Here is a 13,256-nt window from a genome sequence, read left to right as displayed (position 1 = left end):
AGACTTTTATTTTGTAGCATTGATGAGCAGATGGCAGCCAGACTTTCCTACAAACCTACCGACGAAATGTCCATGGCTTCTCCACTATGTTAATTGCTGCAAATTACAGATTCTGATGCATTTTAATGGTTATATTTGACGACTACTTGCACTTTATACGTTTGTTTCTATGTTTATAGCACACTCAAAGCTCTTGAACAAAAGTTTAGCAATAGCTACATGGGACATAAGAAAGTCAACTCTAAATGAAGTGAATTCAACTCATAAGCCAGTTATGAGTTGTGTGCAAAGCTAATTCACTTTCACTACATTGATTAAATTAATCAACATAGCTTTGATTCTGATTATTTGCTACAATGTCCACATGCCAAGCTACCTGGTGGTCTAGTAAGGTTATGACCTAGCACTATATGCTTCCTCAAGCAGTTAATACACTATTCTCCATCAACCTACAGTCTGCCAGGCCACAGAACTGGGCTAAGCTATTTTCACGTGACAATGGAAAGCCCAGCAGGCCAATCACAATAAATTATTTTTAAGATCCTTGAGTGAACCCAGCCAGCAAAGACCAACCTGCAACAAACAACTTCTGAAGAAGAAAATAACTCAAATTAGAAACACATCAAAATATTTATTCACCAGTCAAAACATAAAATTGAAACGCAGGGTCTAAAGATGGAAGAGTTTACTGAGCATGGTATCACATTTCTCAGTAGGCCCACAAACGAAGTAACTCACATGCGGTGATACTTTGTGTGAGTCTGACAGCCAATTGTGAACTGCACATGGTGACGCATGCAGAGACTTTTACCTGAAGAAATTTGTTTGAAGGCAACTATTAAGCGCTAAGACAAGATGGACATACATCTGCTTTGTGGATTTGATAATGTGTAGGAAGAGTATGTTATATTGAAGAGTTATGGTGAACTACACCCAATACAAATGCCTGTACAGTAGCAATAAAAACATCTAGGCAGAGCTGAGAAAGTGTCTACTTTGAAATCAGAACCAAATTCATACCTCAGGCAGTTGCAAAAAACAGCAGAACCACAAATAATATAATACAACACTGTAGCCTGAAAGGTAACAAGCCATTTTTAAGAAGGTATGAATAAACTGAGAAAGGTGTATTAGACAATGAACATAAATAGGCAAGTCTTGGAGAAGAGTACTTCGCTTGCAAAATCATGCAAGACAATGTGTGTGTGGTATGTCTGTGCATCAGACGGCAAGTTTTTAAAGAAGCAGGAAGGGTCTATCTAAACTTGTCGATAAATGCTTCCGTGGTTGGTGTTCTCCCTCAGTCCCAAGCAGGCAGAGAAGGGTGGTGGTGGTGGTGGGGTTATCAGTTCTCAAGGAAAGCCACGTAGTCAGTGAGTCTGGCCAACTGCTGCTCATTTGGAACCAACGAGACAGGGGGAGGATCTGTTGAAAGACACAAAGTATGGAGAGGTGGAGTGAGAGGGGGATTCCTCATTGTGCCAAGTGCTCTCCATCATGTACTGTAGTATCTCCCCCGTTTAAACTCAGCGGCTACAGCGCACATGCTCCAGCTGAAGAGACTCAGCATGGCATAGTTCTCAGTTAACCGCACCGTCGACATCTGCGCATGAGCTCACCGCTTCCCCCGACCTGTAAAAATACTCTACCTACAGAGTCTGCCCATGCTAGTGATGTGACCGTAATGGACTGAAGTCTGGATATCATTTAGAGTACCAAGTCTGGCTGTCTACACGCCGTTGTCAGCACATTACAACACTTTACATTCATCCAAACAAGAATTATTTCCGATAGCCTGTGCGAGATCCACTCTACAACCGAGATCAACACGCACGATTAAGTGCCAGTGGTACTGGGGGGGGGAAAAGTAGACATGCGAGAGAATTAATGGTGAGTGAGTCTGCCGTGTTGGGCTGGACATGTGCATGGCAGATGCTTCAGCATTAAGGTCCACTGATTAGAGAGAAGGGAAGCCGTTGCGCGGGGCAGACCAAAACCTCCCACTCATATGTTTGCATAAATAAATAAGTTGCTCATAGAAGATGGATCAATCCACATGATTCTAGGTGGTGGGGGCTGGAGAGGGATGGCGTGATAAAAATCAGAGAAAGAAAAGGAGGATAGGGAAAGAAAAGAAAAGGGGAAGTGTAGCTGATCACGAGGAAGGCGTGAATGGAGGTTTAAGCAGAAAAAAAAGAGCAGGAAGGCTGAATATGGAGATTATATAAATAAAAGGGAATTAAATAAAAGGAAATCAGAATGAGTTACATTTTGTCAGAGAGGGGAAATTTCTTGGGAGGAATTCGCTCCAAGAGATAAAAATGTCAGAGACCCTTCGTGAAGATTAAAAATGTCTCATAATTCAAAGCTCTGGATACTGTTATGTGGGAAGCTAATGAAATGTAGCAGGGACAGTAATGTGGCGGCGGTGCTATAGGAGGAGGGTGGGACCAGGAAGAGAAAAAAGTTTGGGTGTAGAACAGTGAAACTGAAGATGGAGAAAGAGAGGGAGAAGAGCAACAGTGCCACCTACCTGGTTTCTGGGGCATCACCATCCTGGTGGCAGGGTCTGCCTGCCAGCCCTGACTCACCACACCTTTGGACAAAGACAGAAACACACAGAGGTGCAGAGGAAGAGAGGAAAATTTACTTTTGTCAGTGAACTGTAAGTGTAAAAAAAGTAAGATTGTTGAACAACAGGGCAATGAAAATAAGTCACAACACACCAGAGTAAAAATATAATTCTATTACTTCTACTAACAATAATAATAATGTGCAAGTTTATTGATCCTCGTAGGGAAATTGTCAGGGAGGTCAAAGGTCAGCTACAGAACAGCACCCTTGGAGCTGGTAGAGATTCAGTAACTTGCTCAAGGAACTTAACTTCAGTGGGTCAAAAACTCAATACTTGTGTTTGAGCTCAAGACCAGGAACTCTAAACTGGTGACGTCTTTCTACATGATGAAAATTATTATGAAACATTCCCGGTGAAGAAATTTTGTAAACTGAGTCTTACCCTTTACAGCCTCCTCCACAGAGTAGCCCACAAAGGCAGCAAAGTCTTCTGCTGTGATGGAAGTATACGCCTGGGCCACTAGACCATACGCCCTTTGCCGCGTGCTCTCTGTGAAAGCGCAGGGATGAATGAGCCATCAACACACCAATATCAGACATGTTATGTAAACATGGCGTGCATAAGAGTTAAAAGAGTACTCCAGCATTATGGTTCTGCTTTAAGAGCACGCCTGGGCTGATAGACCATATGCCCTTTGCTGTGTGCTTTCTGTGAAAGCGAAGGGATGCGTAAGGCATACAGCATATGGCGAACACACTGACAGCATGCTGTTACGTAAAATGTTGAACAGACGTTTTGAAATAGTATTACAGCATCATGATTGCTGTAAACAAGGCGGAAAATTAACACCAGCCACCAGATAAATGCACGTACATTTTGGCTAAGTTACTCCAAGCCACCAAAGAGCTAACCACATTGTCCTACTATGATTAACAATTTATCAAAAGTGACAGGTAGGTTTTTTTTTGAGGCCAACTGACACTGTGTCCAGGGGACCAAAAAAGTGAGTTCTCTGCTATGGTCATTAACATTCACAGGTGAGTGTGTTTTGGTAAATTGTCAAGTGAGTGCTAGAGGTTTGCATGGAACTTTTTTTTTTTATCCCATGTTTTCCTGCTCCTGCCAGTTTTCCTCCTGTATGAAACATGCACCAGTAACTCCTTTTGCCATATCTGCCCTCGGTGATCGCTAGTCTAAAACACGTGCTCCCAACAGATATGTAAACTAGGCTATAGGAATATGGTCTAAAGTATCTTAGCTCTTAAGGTTTGGTTATAGTCATTGTTGCGTGTGTGTGTGTGTGTGTGTGTATGTGTGTGTGTGTATGAAGTCACTTCCTCTCACCACTCTATCTACCCCTCACCCCAAATCAGCTGCAGGCACTGATTAAACTTAAAAGAAGTTGTTCAGGCAGCAAAAAATAAAATAACACTTGTCTAAACAGAAACTGGTTTGTCTGCTTTTAGTTGCCTATCATCTGGATTTGTTTTAATCAAATGGTCCATGTTGTTGTGACGCAAACTAATTGATGAGCAAAAAAAAAAAAAGAAATACAGGTTTGACATCCTCAAGAAACTTTACAATAGATCTTGTCAAATGGATGAATCATGGACATCACGTTATATCCATTTCCACTGGTGATCACTATGGGTTGTGTGATCAAAATTACAGTGAAGGGAAAAATAGGTTAGATGTTCCTTACACCATAGACCGCTGAAATCTATGCCAAGGCAATTGCTAAGGCTTTCAAACTGTCAAAGCTGTCCCATTTAGCCTGCCCCCAGCATGGCACGAAACTATGCTGATAAAGGTTTTTTGTGATAATGGCAAGCTGATAGAGTCTTGTGGTTGACAGCATGGCAGACATACATTTTGTGGAACACGTTTACAGTTCCTCTGACAGCTATCACATAAATGCCTCAGGGTTGTGGCCTTTCCTGCTTTATAGCCTAGCAACGGTTTATGTGTACCAACAGCCAGCCCCCAATCATTGCAACAGCGTTAGCAGCAGTAACAATAACAAGTAGGATGAGAAAAGACAGCTGTGAGGGAAGGCTAGAGATTTGTCAAGAGCGTTTTCCCATTCTGCTGTCCAAGGGGCTTCCTGTTATCCATGTTGTTATTCTACTTCTGTCTAAATGCTAAAAAGAGGTGGAGATCAGAAGGACTAAAATATGTTTACTTGGAAAACTATGCTGAGGCAGTGTTTCCTGTGTGATTTTATGTGCCAGTAGTGCTTGAGAGTACTTTTAGTTTCATTCCATTCCTGTTTTCATCCAAGTTATGATTCTAGTGAAAGTTGTAGTGTTAAATAAAGAGGAAAGACAGGTTGAGGTGTTTTTTTCTCCTCACTTCAATATATCACTCTTATGTACTTAAAGTGGCCCATTTATCAAATATGCTTAACACATAACAAAGTTGCTTTTTGCAATGGAACAAAAAACAAAAACAGCTGACTGATTGCATATTGCAAAAAGAATGGGGACTTTTTTGAGCTACTGTTCCCAACTCAGCCAAGCAGGTCACCTCAAGGGGGGTTTTGTAACCCAGTCCCCTGGCAGATGTGTATTTTTACCACGGCCTCTTGACCGTTAGGGTGCTATCCAAAGATGACTCATGTGGCGCCTGGACCGGCCCTTCTCAGTATGCCCCCTCCAACACCCCAGAGTTGGGTTGGAGCTGCTGAGCAAGACGGTCCATGACTGGGGGATGGGGGTTTTATGGAGGAGAAACAGGACCCCACCTGCCCTTCACTGACAGTCTATTCCAGGGCCACTATCATTTCTCACCCTCTTGCCTCTTAAAAATAGCCTCCACCAGCAAAGGCAAAGCAGAGAGGACATGGCAAGGGCTTTTATTTTTAAATAACAAGCGTACATATACTTAATTTCATGCACCTTTATTTCAGGCTTCATTGAAAATAGATGTGTTGATTTTTTTTAAGATAGATCTGCTAATCACCAATTCAAGTGAACACTATTAGGTCAAGCATTTAACATGTTGAACAATCATAGACATCTTACATACAAATGAGAACTGAGCAAAACAACGATTCCCATAAGCTACATGTGAGGAAAACAAGTGTAAACAAACTTAGCAGACATTCTATTTACATTTATCTAGGCCTATTATTCAATAATACCAGCATACAACTGGCTTAGGAGTACAAAAGTATAAAAAAAGATAGGAAAAAAGTACGAGTACAAAATTTAAATTAAATATTGCACTCAAAATGAAGGTAAGCCATTCTAGCCTGAGCCCTTTACAACTTCCTGGTTTCCTTCAACATCTTACACAAATTGCAACTAGAGTCCCTGCCATAAATACTGAAATTAAAGAACCTGCACAAGTACATTATAATTTATACAAGTCCATAACTATTTCAAGTTTCATTACTCCTCCTCTTCATCTTCTGCATCCTCAAACTCATCATCACCACCCAGTCCAAAGTCCATTTTTCCAAGGACTGTTTCAACATGCTCTGTTGATAGAGTGAAGTGGTCCATCTTCTCAAAACCTGGTTCTGGCCTCTCTTCACCCAGTGAGCCCTTGGCAGCATCCTTGGTCTGTGTGATAAGGCCCTTAGAGGACAGCAGGAACTCGGCAGCACCACCCTGCTCCAATGCCCTCACAGCTGTATCTGTCAGCTCCGAACTAGCCTGCAGTCGTTCACCATAACGTTGAGCCAGTGCCCGCAGAGCTGCCACCTTCTCATCCTGCTCTTTCCCAATTTTTTCTAGTAGCAGGGTCTTGCGCTCTTCCAGCACAGCATAGAGCAAGTCGAAACGTTCACCTAGCCCTTGCTTAGCGCGCTGAGCATTCTCCTGTACGGCACGGCAGGTGTCTTCCATCTGGTTGAGCAGGGCCTGCAGGCGCCCATTACTGGCCACTAGGGTGTCGATAGCATTACTCAGTTCACCCTTCTGGGCCTGGTAAACACTGGCTAGAGGTGACACCTCACAGTCCTTGTGCTGGCCGAAGACTTTGCACATGGAGCAGGTGGGTATCTGACAGGTCACACAATAGATGTTGATTTTCTCATCCTCGTGTTCCTGGCACACGGGTTCTTTGGAATCCTTTGGCTTCAGGGCGGTTTCTGTGCTTCCTCCAGTACTGCCACTCCCTTCCTGCTGCTGCTTATAGATGTCAATGATATTTTCCACCAACAGATTGCGCTGGAGCCCATGCACACCATGGCGGTCGAGCACAACCTCAAAGCGGCAGGTAGGGCAACGGAAGACGCCACCAGAAAAGCGGTATGGGTTGCGCGAGTCGTAGAGGTCACTGGCACAGCTGCGGCACAAGTTGTGCTGGCAGGGCAGGATGACCACGGGTTTGGTGAACATGTCCAGGCAGATGGGACAGCTCAGCTGCTTCTCCAGGCTCTCCATTGGGCTGGGGGGACGAACCACTGATCCGGTCCTCTGAACATCCATGATGGAAAAGCTTCTGTTTACAGACAGGCCAGAAAAGCTTCTTGATCTCCACACAGCAAAAACTACAAGGTTCTCTCTCTCTCTCAGTTGGCTTCAACAAGCGATTAAAATGTAGGGCAGGTTCTACAGCCTTGTCCTTAGTGTTTGCTGTTACTCATGAAATGCTGATATCTATTCTGGCTAGGAGCTAGCACCCCCGTCCTTTATACCGGCCCTTCACAGCCGGTGACACCCAATCCCTTCCACCAACCGGAGCACGCATTCCTCCCTGCTTGCTTGCCAGGGATCTTTTCAGAGAAAATGGCCCCCACCTACCGGCTGCTGCATGTGTCACATGTCACAGTGGCCACGATGTCCCCTCTTTGGACAGCGGTGGTATACTGAAGGGTGACAAACAGGGCCCATGTGACTGGCCCAGAGGAGCCCCACCTGAGAGTGTGGGCTCATTTAATGGGTAAACAAGTCCACATCAACACCCTGTGACTCAGTTGTTGTGTTTACCATATGATTTGATATGAATTATGGCACAAACCTGTTTAGTGAAGTAAATAAAATAGAATATATGAATAGCTAAACACCGCATAATGCCATTGAAGGAAGACTTGAAGCCCCTCTAAGACATATAACTTCTTTGATGGGAAAAATTTGTTTTCATGCACTCATGACATGAAAGTTTAAATCTAAATTAATGCAACGATTAGTACTATGATTTCAAGACTTTTTCTCACATTCACCTCATCCTTCCTCAGGCAGCACCTGGCAGTGATCCTCCCTGTTTGTCTTGTGACATATACCACCGTCCATGGCACATCAACATGAGGCACCATAAACATGAGGGATAAGCTATTCTTAAAGTCTCTCACAAGAGTAACATCACATGACATGGCCCAAATAATATTGTCAACATATTGGCAATAATTTGATGTATAAATATTTCTGTGTCATTCTATAGACTTAAGAAGGTAATGTGTGAAATAAATTTCACACATTAAACTGAAATAGTTTGCTATTCTGTTACATTTTGATAGAGTAACTATGTAAACCCACAATATCTAGCCTAAGTATGTACCCTGGTACCTTATTTCATATTGTGTTTTGTTGAAACTGATAACCTGCATTAGGCTACATTACACAGATACATCATACTGCTGAACACTAGAAGGTGTTACAAAATCAGTCAAACTGCCTTCCTTAATTAGCCAACATGTTTTTTTTCCCTCAGGTGGTCCCTCTGGTGCCCCCTGCTGATCATGATTCTAAATCACACAGAAAAAATGTAAAGAAAAATATCACTGAGAAGAGTTTAGCCCATGTGTTTTCCTCATTAATATAATTTAAAATTCAAGGGAGTAAAGACCAAAAGGTGATGGAGGTGAATGGCATAGCATAAACAAACCAATAATGTAGTTATGCAGATCGCAGATATGTTCAGGGTAGGACAATACCACCAGACAAAAAACAAATGCTGGCAAGTTTTGGCTACGGCTTGTAAGTTTGTGTACAGCCCATTCTGGTAAATAATAAATAAGTGTTTATTTGGAAGAACTATGATATTCTAAAAAAAATGTTATGGCATGTAAAATAGTGAATGTGAAATTTAACAGTCAATGTTCTGTAGACAAAAAGTGAGTTTCCTGCTCTGGTTATGTTCAGTAAAGGTGGCATATGAGTGAGTGGGTCATCAAAATCAGAGGGTCAAATAAGACGTGATTCATGTTGATACCTCGAAGAGCCTCCATGACTGGAAGGATATTCTCAGACCACTGGTAGGCTGCGATCGCTGTGTAGATCCCTGGAAAGTCTCGCTGCCATATTCGTTGGCCAACTGCCCACACAGCTGTTAGCTCAGGGTTTGCCTGCATACAACAAGTGAGAAGAATTTCAAAAGCCTTCAGTATGCTACACATGACAAGGCAGTGGACTTTACCCCACTGTACCAGCAGTCTCACCCAGTACTAAAGAGAATGCATCACAGTGGTTTACACACTCACATGCCTTCAGTATGTGTCTAAATATTTTTTTTCAAAATTGTCCTCTCCAATTTGAAATGTCATTTGAAATCCAAAATCTCAATCAATTTCTGCAAGGTTAGGTTGGTACAGCAACATTTCTGGTAAGATCTGAGGGCCCCCTGTGATTATTTGGCCTTCAGCTGCGCATATGAAAACCCAGTAATGCTCTGGGTGGCCATGAGATTATTCCTTATACATCACTCTAAAGCCATTTCCAAAGGGGCCATGGTCTCAGTAGGGCCGGACTGCTGGTTTTGTTAAGGAATCAGCCAATACCTATCAATAATTGAAAGCACAACTCTCCAAGTATCATATAGCCTTCAGCCATATTTCACAGTAGAGCACCTCTCTGAGAGGCAAAACTTGCTTACCGCTTTGATTGCTTGAGGAATCCGCTTCCAGAGATACCTGGCGTTATTCCTATTGGAACAGCAACAACACAAGTTAGGCAATACAGAGAATTTATTTATGTTTACAAGTGGCAAAATAAGATTTAGTTAGCTGTGATACAGCTCCACAAGCCTCAGTTATCTCATTTGATGGAGTTGCAACCTGAACACATACTATAGCAATAAGACCTCAAATAAAGTACAAAGCGGCATTCTTTACTGCAATTATACAGTAGGTATGGGAGTGCTGCATGCATGAGGCTGTTGTAGGTGTTGCCAAGTACCTCTCCAGATTCAAAAATGACTAAGTCTTATATAAAACAGGGTTCTCCGCATACCACAACCCTTGCCCAATGACTTGCTCGTTAATACAAATCTTTGGCATCAAAGACACTGTGAAAGCTGAAAAGAAAAGAGGCATCCCAATTGCTCGTCAAGTACTTTTGAAATAAACGTTACTTTGCGTTTGCTGCCTTAAATTTAAGGATCTCAAGGAAGTTGTAGGAAACTGCAGGAAATGGTTTTGTCCAAATACAAAATCATGGGGAGAACCCTACTACTTCTCTAAAACCAGACACAGGGTTGACTTACATATCATTGTGTAGTAAATAGAGGGCCAGTAATTGAGCATAGACTTGAGGTGTTGCGATGCCCCCTGGAGCCTGTTAAAAACAAATGCAGGTATGGTTATATTACTGTTCTAACCTCACCATGCTAATAATAGCACTAAAACAAGCAGAAAACAAACAGAGCAAACTTAAATCAAACTGTTTCCAAATGTTACTGGCTATATAAAGGTATCTGATTGAGCGTGTTCTCTTAAGCCAACAGGGGCTGCACAAATTGCCCGCACCAGCATTTCATTCAGCTAACACATAGCTAATACATAGTGTCTGCTGTAACGTTGGTGCTTAAAGTTAATACAACGTTACAACTAACAGCTAAGTTTACGGTTAGGGTTAGACAGCTAGCCTAACACGATCTTATATTAGTTCTATCAAATTATTAACATATAGGTAGGTAAACACTAGTAATATCCAAAAGAGCTGGCTAACTACTTACAGCTAACTAGCACGAATAGCAGCAATCTAAGCTAACATTCACTATCACTTCTGTCTTGATGTGCTAACTTGAATCAGCTTGTGGCAGTAACATTGTCTGACTAATGAGCTAACTAGCGTAAGTTAACAGTGCCAGCTAAGAAACAGACTTAGCATTAAGTAGGACACAAACACTGGTTAGCTTGCTAGCTATGTTACTAATGTTAGTTAGCCGAGACGAGTCATGAGCTAGCGTTAGCTAACTGTCAGATATAACAACAACAATCTAGCATCCATAAAGAGAGACCGCAAAGCAATATCCATTGTTGGCACATGAAATAACTAAACTAGCAATTCTAAGCTTACCTCAAGCTCCTGAGTTTCACACTGCTCCAATAATCTATCATAGTTTTCCTCCATAATCACAGCAGCAGGCATGATGATGCCTAGCTGTTGCACACCAGAGTCGTCTTCTTCTATAAAATTGCAGTAGACGAGCAGCATGTCAGGCGTGATGCTGCCCTCCACAGGACAAAGCACAAATTTAAGTAGGCATGTAATTTACCTCACTTTGTTACCAACCCATTCAAACAAAATTTACCATCCAAGCTACAATCCAACATTTGAGTATAACACATCTTTTAGTCTCAAAACACATGTAAATATATCATTATTATTATACTCCATGCATGGGTGCAATTAATCTGTGCCTTGGCAAGCTTTCAAATTGAATGAATTCAGCAGACATGATGACTAACATTTCAAACTGAAAAAAAGATAATTCCTAATTATGACTGTTTATGGGTTCAATCCCAATCCCCATTCATGCCAAACTACATTCAACCACACATGAATCATTTCTCATGGCGAAGGGAATGAAGAGAAGATAAAACTGTAGCCTATATCCACTCAAGCCCTTATTTGAACATTGCTGTAGGTCAGGTTGTTTGTTTGTTTGTTTGGTTGTTTGTCTGAATTACCTAATGAGTGCTATTAAGAATGAAAATTCCAGACAACTAAATATTACAAGCCTTTTACAGGTTTGGTGGTCAGGTAAAAAAGGTTTCAGTCTTGTAAATTGAAAATCATGGATTCAGTTTCCTATCCATGCCTTCACAATTTATGTGAGCCTTGTCTTGATCCTTCCTAAGGTTAATTGTTTCAGAAGATTTAATGGCTGACAATAGAAAGGCACAAAAACACAATGAATTTCTATTGCAGAAAGAAGAGCTACTCTTTCAGTCTCCCATTCAAGTACGTGTACCTCAAAGTAAAAGCAGGTCATTTATATACTTTATGAAAATCAGCAGCTTTCAAATCCCCAGACTGCCAACTTTTGTCAGACACGGTGCGGCTAAGCAGCAAGGCGTCAGTATGGTAAACCACCGATTATGAGTTTGCTCATCGTCTGAGATGTTGGGGGAAATATACTTTATGTGACACTACATGTAAGCACAGTTATTGTAATAATTCTTCAAAGGAAAGGGAATGAATTCAGAAGACAAAATAAGAGGATATAAATTATTGCTCTCCATTATCAAAGTAAGAGGAATACTAGGTCAATCATCTGCTGTAATTACAAGGGATTAAGCTGTGTTGTGAAACTGTTTTAGCACGTTTGTCACTGGTAGAGCACAAAATCGTCCTGACTCAGTGATCTTCATAAGAATCAAATCTCCAAATGTCAAGGTGTTGTAAACTTGAACATGGATTCAATTTCCATCCATGTCTTTAACATTTATGTGTGCGATGACACCTCCTGCAAGAGAAATGAGTCAATTTGTTTGTGCATCACATTCACTGGAAATCAAATTCAGGGATGCTTTCTATTGCAGACAGAAGAGCCACATATTTCTTTTTTTGACTACCATTCACATACACATAGCTTAATGGAAGATATGGTTGGTATTTTGAGTGGTATTAGTTTCAAAATCTACAGAATTACAAATTATATTAGCGCATGGAGCTCACTGGTAAAGTTTTTTATTCCCATGCTATGCAAATTCATAACAAATGTCCATACTACCATGATGTTTGTGCATGAGGCACGGTGGCCACATGGCAAGGCATTGGTCTCATAACCCAAGGTTAAGGGTTCAGTCCCCATCCGTGCCTTAATAAAGTATAGGACCCAAGAAATCCAGGTTAAAGATGTTTGTTGCAGGTTATTCTTCAGAGAAATGACTGGAGGTGCTTTGTATTGCGGACAGAAGATCTACACCCATGCAAGTCTTTCAAACTCTTATTCAAGCACATGCAGCTTCATTTCTAATCATAAGAATGAGGTTTTTTTTACTGTTCTTTATCAAAAAAGTTTCCGATATGAAACTCCAGGTATCACCCTATCACCCTGACAGTGTCCCACCTGCATACCACAGGCCATCTCCAAACTGCCACTCTCATCCAATGCTTTAGAAAAGGCTGTCTCTACACAGCTAATATCTTTTTTCAGAAGTCAAAATTATATTGTTGGGGAATTCCAATTTGGTAATCCTATAGAATATGAACACTGTCGCAGCATACAAAAGTTGGCATGGTGGCCAAGTGGTAAGGCGTTGGTCTCGTAAACCAAAGAGCATGGGTTCGATCCCCGTCCATGCCTTTAAAATCTGCCTGAGCACAGAAACTGCACCTAAGGATAAATGTTGTCATAATAGTGCTTCATATGAAACAGAATAAATCCAGCTGACTTGGTAGAAGTGTTTGCTCTTCAGAATGACATATTGGTGAAAGGAATTCAAGGGCTCTTTCTACTACAAAAAGAAGAGTTGAATCTGTGGCTCTGTTTTCAAAATCTAATTCAA

The 13,256-nt window shown here is 41.5% G+C and overlaps 1 protein-coding gene and 1 non-coding gene across 4 annotated transcripts; one reads left to right on the top strand and one right to left on the bottom strand.

The window, feature by feature from the left end:
- Positions 1–611: 611 nt before the first annotated feature.
- Positions 612–10,920, bottom strand: LOC139665245 (COP9 signalosome complex subunit 8). 3 transcript variants are annotated; one of them, XM_071544243.1, is made up of 7 exons: positions 10,819–10,920; positions 10,004–10,074; positions 9,395–9,443; positions 8,735–8,867; positions 3,017–3,124; positions 2,534–2,596; positions 612–1,425 (listed from the first exon to the last, which is right to left on the bottom strand). In XM_071544243.1, the coding sequence occupies exons 1-7, from the start codon at positions 10,888–10,890 to the stop codon at positions 1,346–1,348; spliced, it is 576 nt and encodes a 191-aa protein (XP_071400344.1). In that variant the 5' UTR covers positions 10,891–10,920; the 3' UTR covers positions 612–1,345. The 3 variants fall into 3 exon arrangements, with proteins under 3 accessions (XP_071400344.1, XP_071400342.1, XP_071400343.1); XM_071544241.1 differs by lacking the exons at positions 612–1,425; positions 2,534–2,596; positions 3,017–3,124 and adding an exon at positions 5,486–7,013; XM_071544242.1 differs by lacking the exons at positions 612–1,425; positions 2,534–2,596; positions 3,017–3,124; ... (2 more) ...; positions 10,004–10,074; positions 10,819–10,920 and adding exons at positions 5,486–6,641; positions 6,693–7,223.
- Positions 10,921–12,982: 2,062 nt separating this feature from the next.
- Positions 12,983–13,054, top strand: trnat-cgu (transfer RNA threonine (anticodon CGU)). The gene has a single exon. It is a non-coding gene; the product is annotated as a tRNA-Thr (tRNA).
- The last annotated feature ends 202 nt before the right edge of the window (positions 13,055–13,256 follow it).

The sequence above is a fragment of the Centroberyx affinis genome, unplaced genomic scaffold, assembly GCF_046629955.1.
Source record: "Centroberyx affinis isolate AG114_WGS23_722 - 3 ecotype Tasmania unplaced genomic scaffold, CSIRO-AGI_Caff_v1 ptg004506l_1, whole genome shotgun sequence".
In the NCBI taxonomy this organism is placed as follows: Eukaryota; Metazoa; Chordata; class Actinopteri; order Beryciformes; family Berycidae; genus Centroberyx; species Centroberyx affinis.
Note: the sequence above shows the minus strand (reverse complement) of the source record. Positions and strands in the feature narration are given on the sequence as shown.

Bases quoted from the DNA above. Each gene is read 5' to 3' on its own strand.
- LOC139665245 (XM_071544241.1), bottom strand. From the start codon at position 10,890: ATGCCTGCTGCTGTGATTATGGAGGAAAACTATGATAGATTATTGGAG. The intron at 9,444-10,003 runs GTAAGTCAACCC...CTGTTCCAATAG, and splicing joins TATTTACTACACAATGATAT to GAATAACGCCAGGTATCTCT. The intron at 7,014-8,734 runs GTATCAACATGA...GAAGCTTTTCCA, and splicing joins AGTCATGGAGGCTCTTCGAG to TCATGGATGTTCAGAGGACC.